Source organism: Amphibalanus amphitrite, unplaced genomic scaffold (assembly GCF_019059575.1).
Source record: "Amphibalanus amphitrite isolate SeventyFive unplaced genomic scaffold, NRLGWU_Aamphi_draft 001799F_arrow, whole genome shotgun sequence".
Classification (NCBI taxonomy): Eukaryota; Metazoa; Arthropoda; class Thecostraca; order Balanomorpha; family Balanidae; genus Amphibalanus; species Amphibalanus amphitrite.
The window spans coordinates 18,807-32,575 of record NW_024883292.1 but is presented as its reverse complement, the minus strand read 5'-3'; the positions used below and the strand labels follow the sequence as shown (position 1 = coordinate 32,575).

General features: G+C 51.9%; 1 protein-coding gene across 2 annotated transcripts in view; it reads right to left on the bottom strand.

Annotated features, from left to right (window-relative positions):
* Positions 1-13,468, bottom strand: part of LOC122375228 (protein couch potato-like) — a 50,418-nt gene extending 36,950 nt beyond the window's left edge. Inside the window, exon 1 of one of the 2 annotated variants that reach the window (XM_043354500.1) lies at positions 13,299-13,468. In XM_043354500.1, the coding sequence (XP_043210435.1) occupies positions 13,299-13,364 (66 nt within the window). In that variant the 5' untranslated portion in view covers positions 13,365-13,468. The remainder of the gene's footprint in view (positions 1-13,298) is intronic. The other variant, XM_043354499.1, reaches the window with a different exon arrangement.
* Positions 13,469-13,769: the final 301 nt, after the last annotated feature.

Below are 13,769 nucleotides of genomic sequence, written 5' to 3'. Positions count from 1 at the left end.
CACCCGGCCCGTCCAATCCCGCTGCCGACAACTAATGAGCATCTCATAAACAGAGGACCAATAGACCAACTAATAGGATGATATAATAAGCTTACGGGCGCCATCGCCCTTAGTCGTGCAGACGGTGGCCGGACGACGCGGCCCCGCCCGTATGGAGATTAAGTTTGGAAGGACAACGAAGGAGATTGATAGAAGCCTCGAGGCAAAGATGAGCCGGGATGGAGACAGGTCCCGGGAGATCGAAAAGGAAAAAATATGAATCACATGCGGCTTTATGTCGGCAAAAAGATGTTGTGAGAGGACATGGCCACTGGCCAGGGTCCGTGACTCTGAGGTTACATTTTAGCAAGTCAAATTATAAATTTGACGCAATTTAATTCATGATTGAGAAGTAATTCACGATTGAGTAGAATAGTGAGTAGCGTACGGTCTTTATCGAAAGCATCACAGCTGTCATTTGGTCAAGTGCCTCATCTTTCCCATTTTAATCTACCTTTCAGTTTTCAACATTCACAAGTGAATAAAGGTATCCGGTAGTGAATAAATCAAAATCATTATCACCTGCCCACTGTCAAACAATACAAGTGGCACGCGCCTATCCTTCCACAGCCTTCTGTCCCATGACACCCACAATTAACCCTCAAAGACCCTATCGAACCGGTGATGGATTGACCCTCACGCCCGCACCCATTGACCCCGCGCCCTTCCCACCCCATCATCCAAGCACCGTCCGTTTTTGCTCGATTCTGAGCCCTTCCAGGTGACTAAGGACTCCCGTGCCGCCGGTGGCTCGCCAAATCCCGCTCGGATCGCAGTGTACCGTGTGTGCAAACAAAGGGCCTCGGAAAGGCGAGCTGCGACACAGGGCGTGACCTTATCGTCCGAATCCAGCGGGGCGGGGCGCTGTTGGTTTTGTGGGAGGCGCTTAGGGGTACAGTGGTTGGGACCGGAAGCGGGGACGTTCGCATTGCCCTGTAGTTCGGCTGTCATCTGGTGTTGGAGGGGGAGGGAGGGGGCAGTCACCAAAAATGCCTAAGCGTCATACTGAACCAGGTGTGTCGAATTGACCCCAGGTCAAATTCGACAGGACCCCAGGTCACGGTAGCTAGGTAGACATAAAGTGTTTTTCGTTCTATGTTGTCGCTCGATATAACCAGTGATATGTTGGGCCATCCTCAGTGTGTTCTATTGACAGCCAACGCCAACAGAAAATACCCTATTGTGCGATGCACAATGCGACAGCGCCTCACTATAGCACACATTGAAACTGAGCTTCAACAACTAGCACAGACTACTTACACAACGGGGTCTGTTCAGTCGGGCAGCGAAGTGCCAGCCCACAGTGACACCCACCTTCAGTCACAGGCCGACACCGTGTGACGACCGTTACACGCAGAGCCGCGTGACGCGTGACACGACCCGCCAGAGGTGTACGACACGGACCGCACACGGTGTACGACACGGACCGCACACGGTGTTCAACACGGCCAATTAGCAAGGCCGAACAAGCAGTGAATGTCCGTGGGCTTAGGCCAACCGAGGGCGGCCAAAGGCCAGGTGTTTGACTTCCCGGCGTCTGGACTCAGCTGAACGGCTCGGAAACGGATGGAGACGTCCGCTGGACGTGGTCGGGTTGGGTAAACTAGCTCTCTTTCCGTGAGTAATTAGTGTTTTGAGGAGGCAATGGGCTGGCAGGATATGAAAGCGTACATGGGAGGAAATGAGGTGGAACAAATTACCTTAGTAAGGTTTTTGTGAGTATAGCTTACCGATGGTTGAAATTAACCCACGAGCCGCTGGGGGGGGCATAAAGTTGCCCCCCCTTTACGTTTTGTGAAATATCTCCGAAACCTGATGAGCTACGAACGTGAAACTTGGCATAGCTTCAAATGAATGCCTAGGCAATGTTTGAGGAAAGTTTGGTGGTTGTAGTACCTAAGATGACGTCACAGTGACGTCATAAAGTTTTGTCGTTTTCCGAGATGGACCGTTTCTGATGACGCTGAGCATGAAACTCAACTGTAAATGAACTAGACAGCACCTGCTGTCATCCTAAAACATCTAACTACACTTCCATCTAGTTTCTGACCAATAATCGACCCTTTATATTCGGTCCCATATATCTGATGTATCGTGAGGAATATGAGAGTCGCAAATCTATAATTTCACTTATGACGTCACTGTGACGTCATTTCAAATGGGATCGACACCAAATTTGGACACAACCTCGGCTAGGTATTCAGGAAGATGTGTGCAAAGTTTCGCGTTGCGACGATATCGTCGCAAAAGTAAAGGGGGGGGGGGCAACTATATGCCCCCCCCCCCCCCCCAGCGGCCGGCGGGTGGCGCGGAGGCCCAGCGGCCGCCGGGTTAAACGTATAGAGCATCTTTGGAGTGTTAGAGCACATTATAAATAGGTATCTGAAGCTTTTTACGCTTCTATAAAAGAACTAAAAATCGAAAAAGAACTTAGGATCCCTAAAAGGCATGATACGGGTAGTATCATGCCTTTTAGGGAGAGTAGCCAGATATTGGCGATAATTAGCCAGCTGGGAGCCGAACATTTGCCAGACACCAAAAGAACTACCCACCAAACCACCTAACCAGCCAAGCCTAAACAGTTGGTAAGTTAACCAGGCAACAAACACCAGCCTTTCACCTTTTGACTGTCTGTCAGCCAGCCTGTCGTTTAGTGCGTCCTCCCGTCGACCGCTACGTGTGCTGGTCCATCCATCCACCGTCAGTCCGTCCATCAGTAGACAGTATACGGTCCGTCCGTCCGTCCGTCCGTCCATCCGTCCGTCCGTCAGTGTACGGTCCGTCCGTCCGTCCGTCCGTCAGCGTACGGTCCGTCCGTCCGTCCGTCCGTCAGCATACGGTCCGTCCGTCCGTCCGTCCGTCCGTCCGTCCGTCAGCCTACGGTCCGTCCGTCCGTCCGTCCGTCAGCCTACGGTCCGTCCGTCCGTCCGTCCGTCCGTCCGTCAGTGTACGGTCCGTCCGTCCGTCAGTCCGTCAGTCAGCGTACGGTTCGTCCGTCCATCAGCGTACGGTCCGTCCGTCCGTCCGTCCGTCCGTCCACGGCGCACCGGTCCTCCGGTCCGCTGGCCGGCCGTGGCGGCCTCTGCCCCGCTCCAGGTGACCGGAAGTCGGCGGCCAGAGGGGCGCCTCACGGTAATCGGTGTCCCCACGCCGGTACTGCGGCGCGCCGCTCACGCCGCAGTGCGCCGTTTCCGGCGCATTGCCGCGCCGGAAACAGGTGCAGCCGAGCGGCGCGGTGGCACACGCCCGCGCCGAACCTCGCCGCAGCGCGCCGCTGCTCGTCAAGCCGCGCCGGACCGACCGAGGCGCGCCCGAGGAGCTCATCGGACACGGACAGCGCGGAGGTCACCGCGCCGCGCCGCCCTGGCCAGCCACGAGCAGCTGCAGCCGGCCCCCGTCACGGCGTCACGGCGCCAAGCGTCACGGCCGGCCGGTCGGCGTGACGAGACGGTACCTCCAGACGGCGGAACCGGCACCGCGCCGGCCGCCGCTCGTCGTTATGAGACACCTGCCTGCTGGCCGGGAAGGCGGAAACGTGCCCTATCGGCCGTCGGAGCGCGGTGGGTGCTGACTGCTGAGTGCTGATACTGCAGCGCCGAGAGCTGAGACCGTGCGGACGGCAATGCCCGGCGAAGCCAAGCTCGGCGCCGCTGAAAACACGACTGTCCCTAGGCGGAGCGCTGGAATAGGCGCGGGTTCCACTCAGCCGAGACTGTTCTTTTACCGAGTTCCTACCAGAGCACCAGGTGAGCTGGTTAGTATCAGCTCCGAGGGGCGGCGCCGCCCGGTCGTCGCTATCCTCTCGGCGGTATGGGTTCAAGGTGACAGGAAAACGAGACCTCACGGCTAACCCCACCTCCGTCGAGCCGAGTAGTACTTTCCCCGTCGGCCTGGTTACACACACGGCGCGGAGAGGCCGACTGCCGGCCCGCCCGGGCCAGATCCCGGTCTGCGGGAACTGTCAGTGACAGCTGAGCTGACAGAGACCACGAGTTGCACTGACAGACCGCGCGGTGGTCAGCACCGGGTGACAGCCCGCTGACATATCGGTGAGCTGGGCCCGTAAACGCTAAAAGCCGAGGCAGGAGAGCTCCCCACGGTGCGCCGGCGGTCAGAGAGCTCCTCAGCGTGCCTCGGCGCACACAGCACGTGCAGCGTGCGGCTGAAGGAATGTGAGGAAAGTGGCTGTTGACTCGGCCCGGCCTCTATTCCTCGCACGGGTGCCGACCAACTGATTGGAGCCATACCAGGAAAGTGTTTGGAGCGGCTGCGGCGGAGAGCCAGAGAGAGACGGAGACCGAGGCCGGGATGGAGACGGAGACGGAGACGGAGAGGGAGACGGAGACAGAGACGGAGACGGAGACAGGGAAAGAAACGGAGAGAAATAGGTGCGGAGAAGGAGACCAAGACAAAGAGAGTGGCGGAAGAATGGGGACGGCAAATGTGTGCAAGATTGAAGATAGATGGTAGTGTGGAAGACAAAACTATGGAGACAGCTGTCAGAGCTAGAGATGTCGATTATATGATTAGGAAAAAGGACTTACATGGGTCCTTCGGGAAGGTTTCACACTGCACATTTCACTTCCCCTACCTCTACTCTGACCGTTTTGTTTTTAAATATAATTTCACTAGCGGCATGTGATACACTACAACACTGCATAGTGCATAAAGTGTTAGCTGATGCAGCAAGTGTCTAAATAAACGGACACTGCAACAAATTGCTGCTTACGTTGTTGACGATGATGCTCCCTTAATTACGCGTTGCATAACTAAAAAAGAAACGCACTCCTGCCTGGCATTTAAACACGACTTATGCCTCAAGGCTGTGCGTCTATTATCAGCAGTGCTTCCACGGTAGCCAGAAATAATTCGTCCTTCATAACCCACGATCCTGGCAAATGCGAAGAACAGCACACAAGTCCTTGTGTCGACACCTAGTAATGACGAAAATGTGCTAATTTTTGCATGAACTAGTATGCATTTGCCGCCTAGTATGTACTTTGGCTCTAAATAAAATAGCACTCTGAATGGAGCGTGGAGGGTCTATGTGATAGACCTATGCCATTCCAGGTGAGTTACATAATACACTTTTCTTCGACGACGTTTTGTCACATGTGTGGTGTTAGCATTGCCAAGTCATAACAAATGCTGGATGTTGCGTTATAGCTCTTACATTTGTGCTTGACATAAACGATCAATTGACAGCAGTCAAACCAAAATACTAGGTACTTCAAACCTATTATGGCTTTTAATAAGTACACTGTAAAAAAATCTTACAAGCCCCTTGTAGGAAAACCGCTGGCGCAAAAATGAGCATGCAGCGACGTGTAAAAATCGCCTCATATTTAGCTAGTAAGAGGGTACAAGCTTGTTTCGTTAGTAAATGACAAGCCCACGCCTCATAAACCGAGCACCCCCGTGTCAGCCCCTCGTTTCGTTATTCGGTACCTCGTTTGAAAACGAGGGCAAAACCAGCAGATCGGTACGCCGATTAGGCTCCTTAGCAGGACTCGCCTGGTAACCCAACCAGCTAGCGCCTGCTTTTGCTGCCCAGTAGTAATACTAGCTCAATTGCGTCACCCCCCCCCCCCACACCCCCCTCCTTCTCCCCAGCCGCCCCTCCGACTGGTGGACGACCCGGCCAACGACAGCCACGACAGCGTGCCAGCAACGTTACAAAAAAACATACACCAAAATAACGTTTATTACTTATTAGCATACGATACAAAATATCTAAATATATACATATTACAATATCATAGTGGAGTGGTGTAAAAGCTAATTCGAGTCACCACCAATAACATTCACAAAATAATACGGTTGCATGAGACACGATCGGGCACTTCCACGGGCTCTGACGCAACGGCACTTACAACAGGCGAGTGAGCAAGTTGTGCAGTCCATCAAATATTTGCCATACTTTGCAGATTCAAGCAAGTATTTTGTTCTGGGCGAGGCTTACCAACAGAAATATCGCTGGCTTCCGGTATACCTTCATGCCTCAGTCTCCCACAACTTTAAGCAGCTCTGCAAACAGAAAAGAAAATTAACTGCTGATTTTAAAATATCAGTGAGGATGGCTTTATTATCTACATCAACTGACTTTTGTATAAGATAAATCAATGTGAGGCAATATGTGTAGCTTACATATTTGGAAAAAAGGCTAGACAGCAACTGAAAGAAAGTCCGTCTTCCAATAGTCGGAATTCAAACGAAACAGTGGCCCGCAACGGTCAAGGGGTGAATTCTATGACGCAACATGTGTTCAGAATATTACAAAATAAATAAAATGTCCCCCATTGCTACGTAAATATCATACAATATAACGTACCTTCGAAATATCCCAGTCCGAGAACTTCACAACGCACCGTGCCACAACACAACCGCACCAACCGCCGGCAGCCGCAGAACTGAACAATGGCGGCCGGAAATGACGGCCCCGCGCCGGAAGTGAAGGACGCGTTTTAGGAGCAGTCTCAGACTCGTCGCTGCTCACCGTATCAGGGATTTATGAGGCACTACCGAATCAAAGTCGTTTCGCCTCATTCGGCAACACGAAAACCCTACCAGGACTAGTCCGATGATGAGTTTCCGACGAGGTGGCGTGTGCGCAGGATTATATTTAAAGCACGTGCAGGGCGGTGCCTCATTAGCCGACATAATAATAATATGACACGATAATGAAACACGCATGTAACTAGCATGCAACAAGCTTCTGGCGGATTTAATTATGAGACTATGCGTAGTTTTCCGACACAGCGCGAAATCTGTTGATAAGCAGGAAGGGGTGTTAGGGAAGCATTTAAGTTATTAGGTTACCGTTTGTAACCAATTATTTCACGAGGCCACTCTTTAACTAACAACTCTCAGGCTGATAATGTCCCTATATATAACAGCAAGGTACAATGGACGACCGTGTAACCCACTCCTTGTCATAGAATTGGCTCGTGACATTTTTTTACAGTGTAGTCGCTCATGTGGCAATAAAGACCACGGCACTCTCCGATAAGGCCGAGTTCTAGGTAATCTTCATGTTAGGTAAATCAATGCAAGCATAACGTAAAACCGACATTTTTAACCCTTTACATGCTGCTTTTTAATATTTTGGGTTAAATAATGTTTCTTTTAATCAAATAAATATAAATACGCAAAATGACGTACTAGAACAGGCGGATGGCTTTTGAATGACGAAAAATATACCTAGGCAGGCAGTAGATATAGTTAACACGAGTGAAATTTGAAGGTTCTAATGAAAGACTAAAAACAATCATCATTTTTTGCCCCATTAGCTCGTGGATAAACCAGAGAGAGGCAGGAAGCTCTCGAGGGAGGCTTAGAAGTGAGGACAGATTCCGTATCACTCGATAACGACCTACTCGCGCGTATGTCCAAAATAGCTAACGCCATCTCGCTGAAGACAGTGAAATAACCGGCATATTTTACTGGGAACGACCTTTTCTGAACGCCAATAAATGCCCGACTGATGTAGTCAGACATCTCACGTAAGAATAGGCCGAACTTTTCTCACGCAACCAACCGTGGTCGCCTACCCTTACAGACCATTCCCATCACTCAGCCGACACGCCGTTTATGACCCTGGTGATGGTCATGTCACCTAACTCTCCGAAACCTCGAACTTCATCATATACCCATAGCTACAGAGCTCTACCAGTAAAGTAAAGCAAGCATATGTACGCTGGGCTACGATAAAGACGTACCGGATTCTGTAACACAGGCGTGGCTCATGGTGACGTCGACTCGCCTTGTCGCCATTTGACACGAGCAAACCGGCTGACGTCACAAACCTAGGAGTGTCACACAAAGCGAGCAGCTAGCGAATGGCTTTGTTTTCACTTTAGAGGCCCACAAACACCGCCATACCACTCCCTGCAGTTTGTATCCTCCTCGCCCTCTGGTGGATCGTTTAGCGCCTTCAATTTTGACCAAAATGTCCGATAGCACGTAGCGCAGCCCCTCCTGATCCTCGCCTATGGATGACGTCATAGGCTGAGTGGTCGGGCAAACTTCCGGCCATTACACCGGTGGCGGCAGCGGCACCGGGCGGCGGCGGCGGCGGCGGCGGCGGGCCGAGCGGGGTCCCGAAAACTGGACAGGCTGCGCGCTGGAAGTGAGACTCCAAGAGATGCTGGATGGACCACTGGAAAGTGTGTGTGTGTCAGTCGATGCGTTGAGGTTAGGAAAGAGGCTGAAGGAATTTAGTTGAGAATTGAAGATGGGTGGTAGGCTATACGACAAAGCGAAGACTGGAAGACGGACATACGGCGCTAGCTGTCAAACGGCCGCACGGGCAGCGTACGGACGACGTACCGATGGATAGACGTATAGACCTATGTCAGAGTGTACATGGTTTTATACCTACGGACGGTTGATAGCGACCGGCTGCTCCCTTGAAAGGACTGTAGGTTAGAGTGTATCGATTTGAGGGTTTTTATTCCAGATTGAGAGGAAACTGTCGGATAAAGTGGCGCTATATATTTGTGAGTAAGAAAAACACAAAATCAGTGTCCTGCAGTCAATTTTGTCTGGTCCGCGCCCACTTCTTTGAGACCATTTCGCCGTAACACGGGCTCCTATGGGAAAACCTACTAGCGCCATCTAGAATTGTAGATGGCGCTAGCGTCGGCACGGTGTTTTAACACAATTTGTGGTGCCTGATGCTGATTTTACTCAGTCAATACCGTTTGTTTTTCTTTATTTCCCATAATAATGTGTTTCAGACGTCCAGTTTTACAACTTTAAATGACTGCTAGAGGTTCCTTTGGCATACTTCATAGTAAAAAATAACAAAACATGCAAGGAAAGTGGACACTTAGCTACACATGAACCTATTTTGCCCTAGTTTTACTCTTGGCTCTCGGCCCAGGCCCTGTTCTGTCTGGGGCCGAACGAAGCCTAAATTATGCCTAGGGGTGTATAGGAGCGCGTTACATGCGTTGGAAGGCTTGAATGGACTTTCAACACCCATATCTGCACCATTATCATTAGCAGTATCAAACCGCATCCCTGCACTTATTCCCTAGGCTATGTTTTCGTGCTGTTGTCATGTCTCCTGTTCTATAATCACTGTATGTTTGTCTGAGTCACAAATGGCCATTGAATTTGAGCAAAGTAATAGAAATACCCTAAAAACTTAAGTGCATTGCGTACACCAGTGCCTATCGCGCACCAGTCCAGTTCACCGTCATTTAGCCAAGAGCTCTTCATTTAGAGCCTGTGACGCTTGAAACAGCTGAGCGGCAACAGACGCGAAGCGTGTACAGCACATGGGTAAAAATATGATTATGTATGAAAACAAAAGTGAAAGGTATTTTATTAGCTCAGTTGGCGCGGCGGAGACGGACCGTCATAAAAGTCGGTCTCGTCATTGGTCTCATCGGCAAGTGCGCCGAGCAGGGCCCGAACGAGAGCTAGCTACAGCAGGGGTCATATAACAGAATAGTTGACAAGGCAATATGTGCCGGTGACCGGGCTCTTGCATGTGTTCCTGTGTTAAAACATACCGCAGACTCACGAGACCTGGCTGACTGTAGCCGTCTCTCGCATGCGGCAGTTCAGTTTCGTAGTGTGCCTATTCCACATAGACGCGCCTGTTCGGGTACAAATATGTGCGGGGAGGAGTAGGTATTGCGGACTGGGATGATAAGCCGATGCACAGAGATGCTGAAAGAGCACGTCACATATCGGTGCCTGGCTGGTCCGGTAAGTCTCACTCGCGAGAGACGCCATGCATCTGAGGCCTCACGTGCATGGTACCTGTCGTTGGCAGGCCCGGTTACTTCTGGTGCCGTTGTCAATGTATTGTGCGGACTCAGCTAGAGCACGATATGACCGAAGCAGCAGCATGTGGGGGGGGGGGAGAGTCACTCTTCGTTTTTTATCTTCCTTCCTAGTGGCTGACGTTAAAACTCGATTAGCATTGAGGGTATGGGCGGTATGCGGATGAGGATTGGTATGAAGATGATCAGCGGGGACATCTGCAGCGCAGGGCATCACTCGCTGGCCGCGCGCCGGGTCTCGAGGGGATCGGTGACGGCACTGTCGCCGCCGTTGGTCGCGGCGACACGGGCGGCGGGAAAGTCACGGGACCTGCACCATAGTGCGGTGAATGGTTGGGGCCTTCGCCGGCAGTAACTGTTTGTTTGGGACGCGAGCTATATAAGTAATACCTATGTACTACCAGAGCACGATTTTCACCGTCACTTCGCCGTGCGGCAAGAGAGGAGCTCACGGCAGCCCGGTATGATATGCTGAGTTGTGATAAGTTTTACCCCTAGTCCCCGACAGTGACCACCTTTGGGGCACTGAGGGACCGCTTGACGCGGCCACTCGTCGGTTTGGGTTGCACCTACGCACCTACTAACTTTAACAGCAGACATTCGGAGACTGCTAAGTGGGTTTGTTCTGTTATGCTTGGTTAGGGCCACTCAGTCTATTCGAGAACATTTTAGGGCCGTTGTATGATGAATGAATGAATAAGAGGGGAGAGAGCAATATCAGAAAAGGTCGACCATCGGGCACCGGCTGTGTGCCGCAGCGTCTCAGTCAAAAGACACCATAATGGCTGCAATGCTCCGAGAGTCATGCTATGCTGGGATGATAAAACACGAAAGGGGGACAATGTATGAAAGGGGCAATATAGTGCGCTATAGCGCTGGGACGGAATCAGCGCCGGGACATATTGTTTTGATGGCAAGTCGCAACGGGACAGAGCACACATTCGTTGAAATGGTCACTCCGAAGCTGACTTCCACCGGTTGTCTGCTAGGCGGACCGTTACCGTTAGTCCGGAACACGGAGAAGTGCAAGCAAGGATGATAATGAGTTAGTCGTGAGAATAAAGAGGACGGATGGCAAAGTGGCTGACCGGTTACCAGTTACTGACCACCTGACCAGTGTCTACTGTGACAGTTGGTCGCTGGTAACACAATATTACCGGTTATATGTAGTCATAAAAGTACGAGGCGTTAAGAGCCCAGTTGCAAAAAGTTGCCTAATCTACTACTCATTTGTTCCTGTTTCAGGGCTCAGGCGCTACGCATGTAATGTATTTTGTGTAATGTGTGTTTATGTGTGGAAAGCTATGCGTTTAAAAACACTTGCAATGGAAAAAAACAGCAATATATCAAACCCAGTGGTGTAAGAAAATGTGCATAATTTAGTCCCAATTGCTTTTTTACGCTTACAAGTGTCTAAAATTAAGTTAGAGACAGTCTTGAATCACTGCCATCTAGCGTCAAAAGGGTGAACTAAAGCTTCATCCTACGACCGCAGCGGTTGGAAAGGGGCTTACAAAAACCGTTCCGGGTCAGTTAATTTTGAGTTTTGAGGAAAATGTTGCGCCTAGATATTATTTTTATGTCCTTGCGCCAAAACCTATGCCAGTTTCCTTGCAAATCTCGGTTATCGATACACTCTACTGTAGGTATGACGCACTCGGGAAGAGCCTCAACCAGCAGCGGCATGAGTAAGCGGACCGGGGTTCCCCGTTTACCTGAGCAGTTTCGCCCGCAGACTATCTATGCATCACTCAGCAATGGAGAGCGATGACTCGGCGGAGCACCTGAGAATGCATGCATTATGATCGTACTCATGAAGAGCGATCTTCCTGGCATGCGTCGCATTTGCTTTTCAAACAGTTTCACCTAAGGCATGGTGCGCTATCAAATCTCCCAGAACAGTACAGCGATGAAACTGTGTCATCCATTCTTCGACTGCAATTAACTAACCGTTGTCTCCTTTTCCCGCCCACTGTGAGGGTGGATCCTCTTATTGTTCCTCTATCAGCCATTCTACAGTTCATTTATGGTCTACGCATGAACCAAACAAAGCGCATAATAACAGTTGGCACACATGACTCGGACCACTGCTTATGTTAAATGCCTTTGTTTAGCCTGATATGGGTCATGCATGATAAACCCAGATACAAATATTCATGCACGGTGTCCAAGTTCAGCTATTTTCATCACTCTCAGCACGGGCAGCCACGAGCGGAGGTGCCGTTACACAACACTCTGCGTCACGACGGATCGTGTAACGTTCCCATCGCTGTAGTGAGCAAAACGGGCGAGCGGGCCGAGCTCCCCGCTCCACCCAGCTACCTAAACTACCGAGCTGCCCCGAAACTCTCACGTGCCCACAGAACGACCACGAAGTCACACATATGTCTGTCGACAGGGTGGAGGCGACGGGTCAACGGGTCCACATGGCTCTCCGCCGTTTGTACGAGTCCCTTTGTCCGCTTTGAACGGCACTGGCCAATGTGTCACAGAGCATTATGACTGTTCAGCATGAAAGCAAGGGACAACTTCCGAGCATGTTGCTAATGGCGCTTCAGGCGCCTTTACCGCTCCGTAACAACTTTCGTGCGTGCTTGCAAAACATTCCCGGAGTGCGTATAACTAACCGACGTATGCGTTGCGGAAAGTGAGCGACGTGTGATATATACGGAGCATAGCTTCACAAAAGACTCAGGTGTTACGAACGGAGCCCTCCCGCTGTCTACTCCGGAACAGTCCAGTGACCACGGTGGTAATAACCCAGTTTCCCGGCATACAGCGCCGCTCCGCACGGCTCTAATTCGGAGGTCCGCCGCGCGCTGGGAGCTTTTTACCGGTCGGCCAGCACCGGAAACAGCTCACAACTGGAGCGAAATCGAGCGCGGGAGCGGCGCGAGCGCGAGCGACCGCCCCGGCAGCGTTCGCGCCGCGCCGCGACCAGCGAGCCGCTCTCCGGGGCGCGTGCTTCGACCGAGGATGCGGGTTTCGGTGGCCATGGTATTGGAGGTTGATCAGCGATCGTCCCCCACGACTGGCATTGTTGGGTGGCTGGCGGTCGAAAGCTGATACGCCGGAGGAAACCAAAGACCGGGCAAACAGCTGAGTCCGTATCCGTGGGCTGGGGAAGGGGAGGGAGGGGAGGGCTCATACCGAGCCTTCTGGGTTGGAAACGTAGGTGGAGTTTAGAAGGTAGGCTGGAGAGCTTGTGGCGGAAGTTTGGACTGGTTGGCACGTATGAGGATAATGAACAATGAACAGGAAGTAAACCTGGGAAAGAACCGGCAGGTAGATACATACCCCACGCTGGTGGGACATTGTGATTCGGTTACCTGGCGAGACCCAGGTGGTCACCAAGCCGTGTGTAGACGACCGATAACACCCACAGGAAATCCCTATACGCTGACACATCACCTAACACCGTCACACAGACCGACAGAAGCTCTCACACAGCTCTGTACTCACCTCCTCCTCGCCGTTCTGAGTGTTGACCGAGTCCATGCTCTGGCTGAGACACACTGTTGTGTCCATGATGAGGTGTGTGGCAGCGGAAACCCTGCGGGACGCGCGGCGCGGGCGACTGTCACGGCAGCACTGGGGGCGGGCGGTGCGGGTGGCCGGGCGCTGCGACGCGGTGTGCCGCCGCCGCCGCCGCCGCCACTCCACCTCAGCACACCTAGCGGCGAGGGCTGGTGTGGATCCGGCTGTACCGCCGCCGGGAGTGAGGGGGGTGGGAAGGGGTGACGGGGCAGGGCCGCGGGAGGTCAGTGGACGGAGGACGAGGTTGTATTTTATTTTGGATCTGCGTGCTGGAACTTCGCATTTTCTATTGATAGGTCTCAAAGTTGTTTCTAAGAATGTGATGACAGAAAATATTGGGGCAGTATTAAATCAATTTCAACTTAACCCGCGACCTGGTGGGGGGGGGGGGCTATT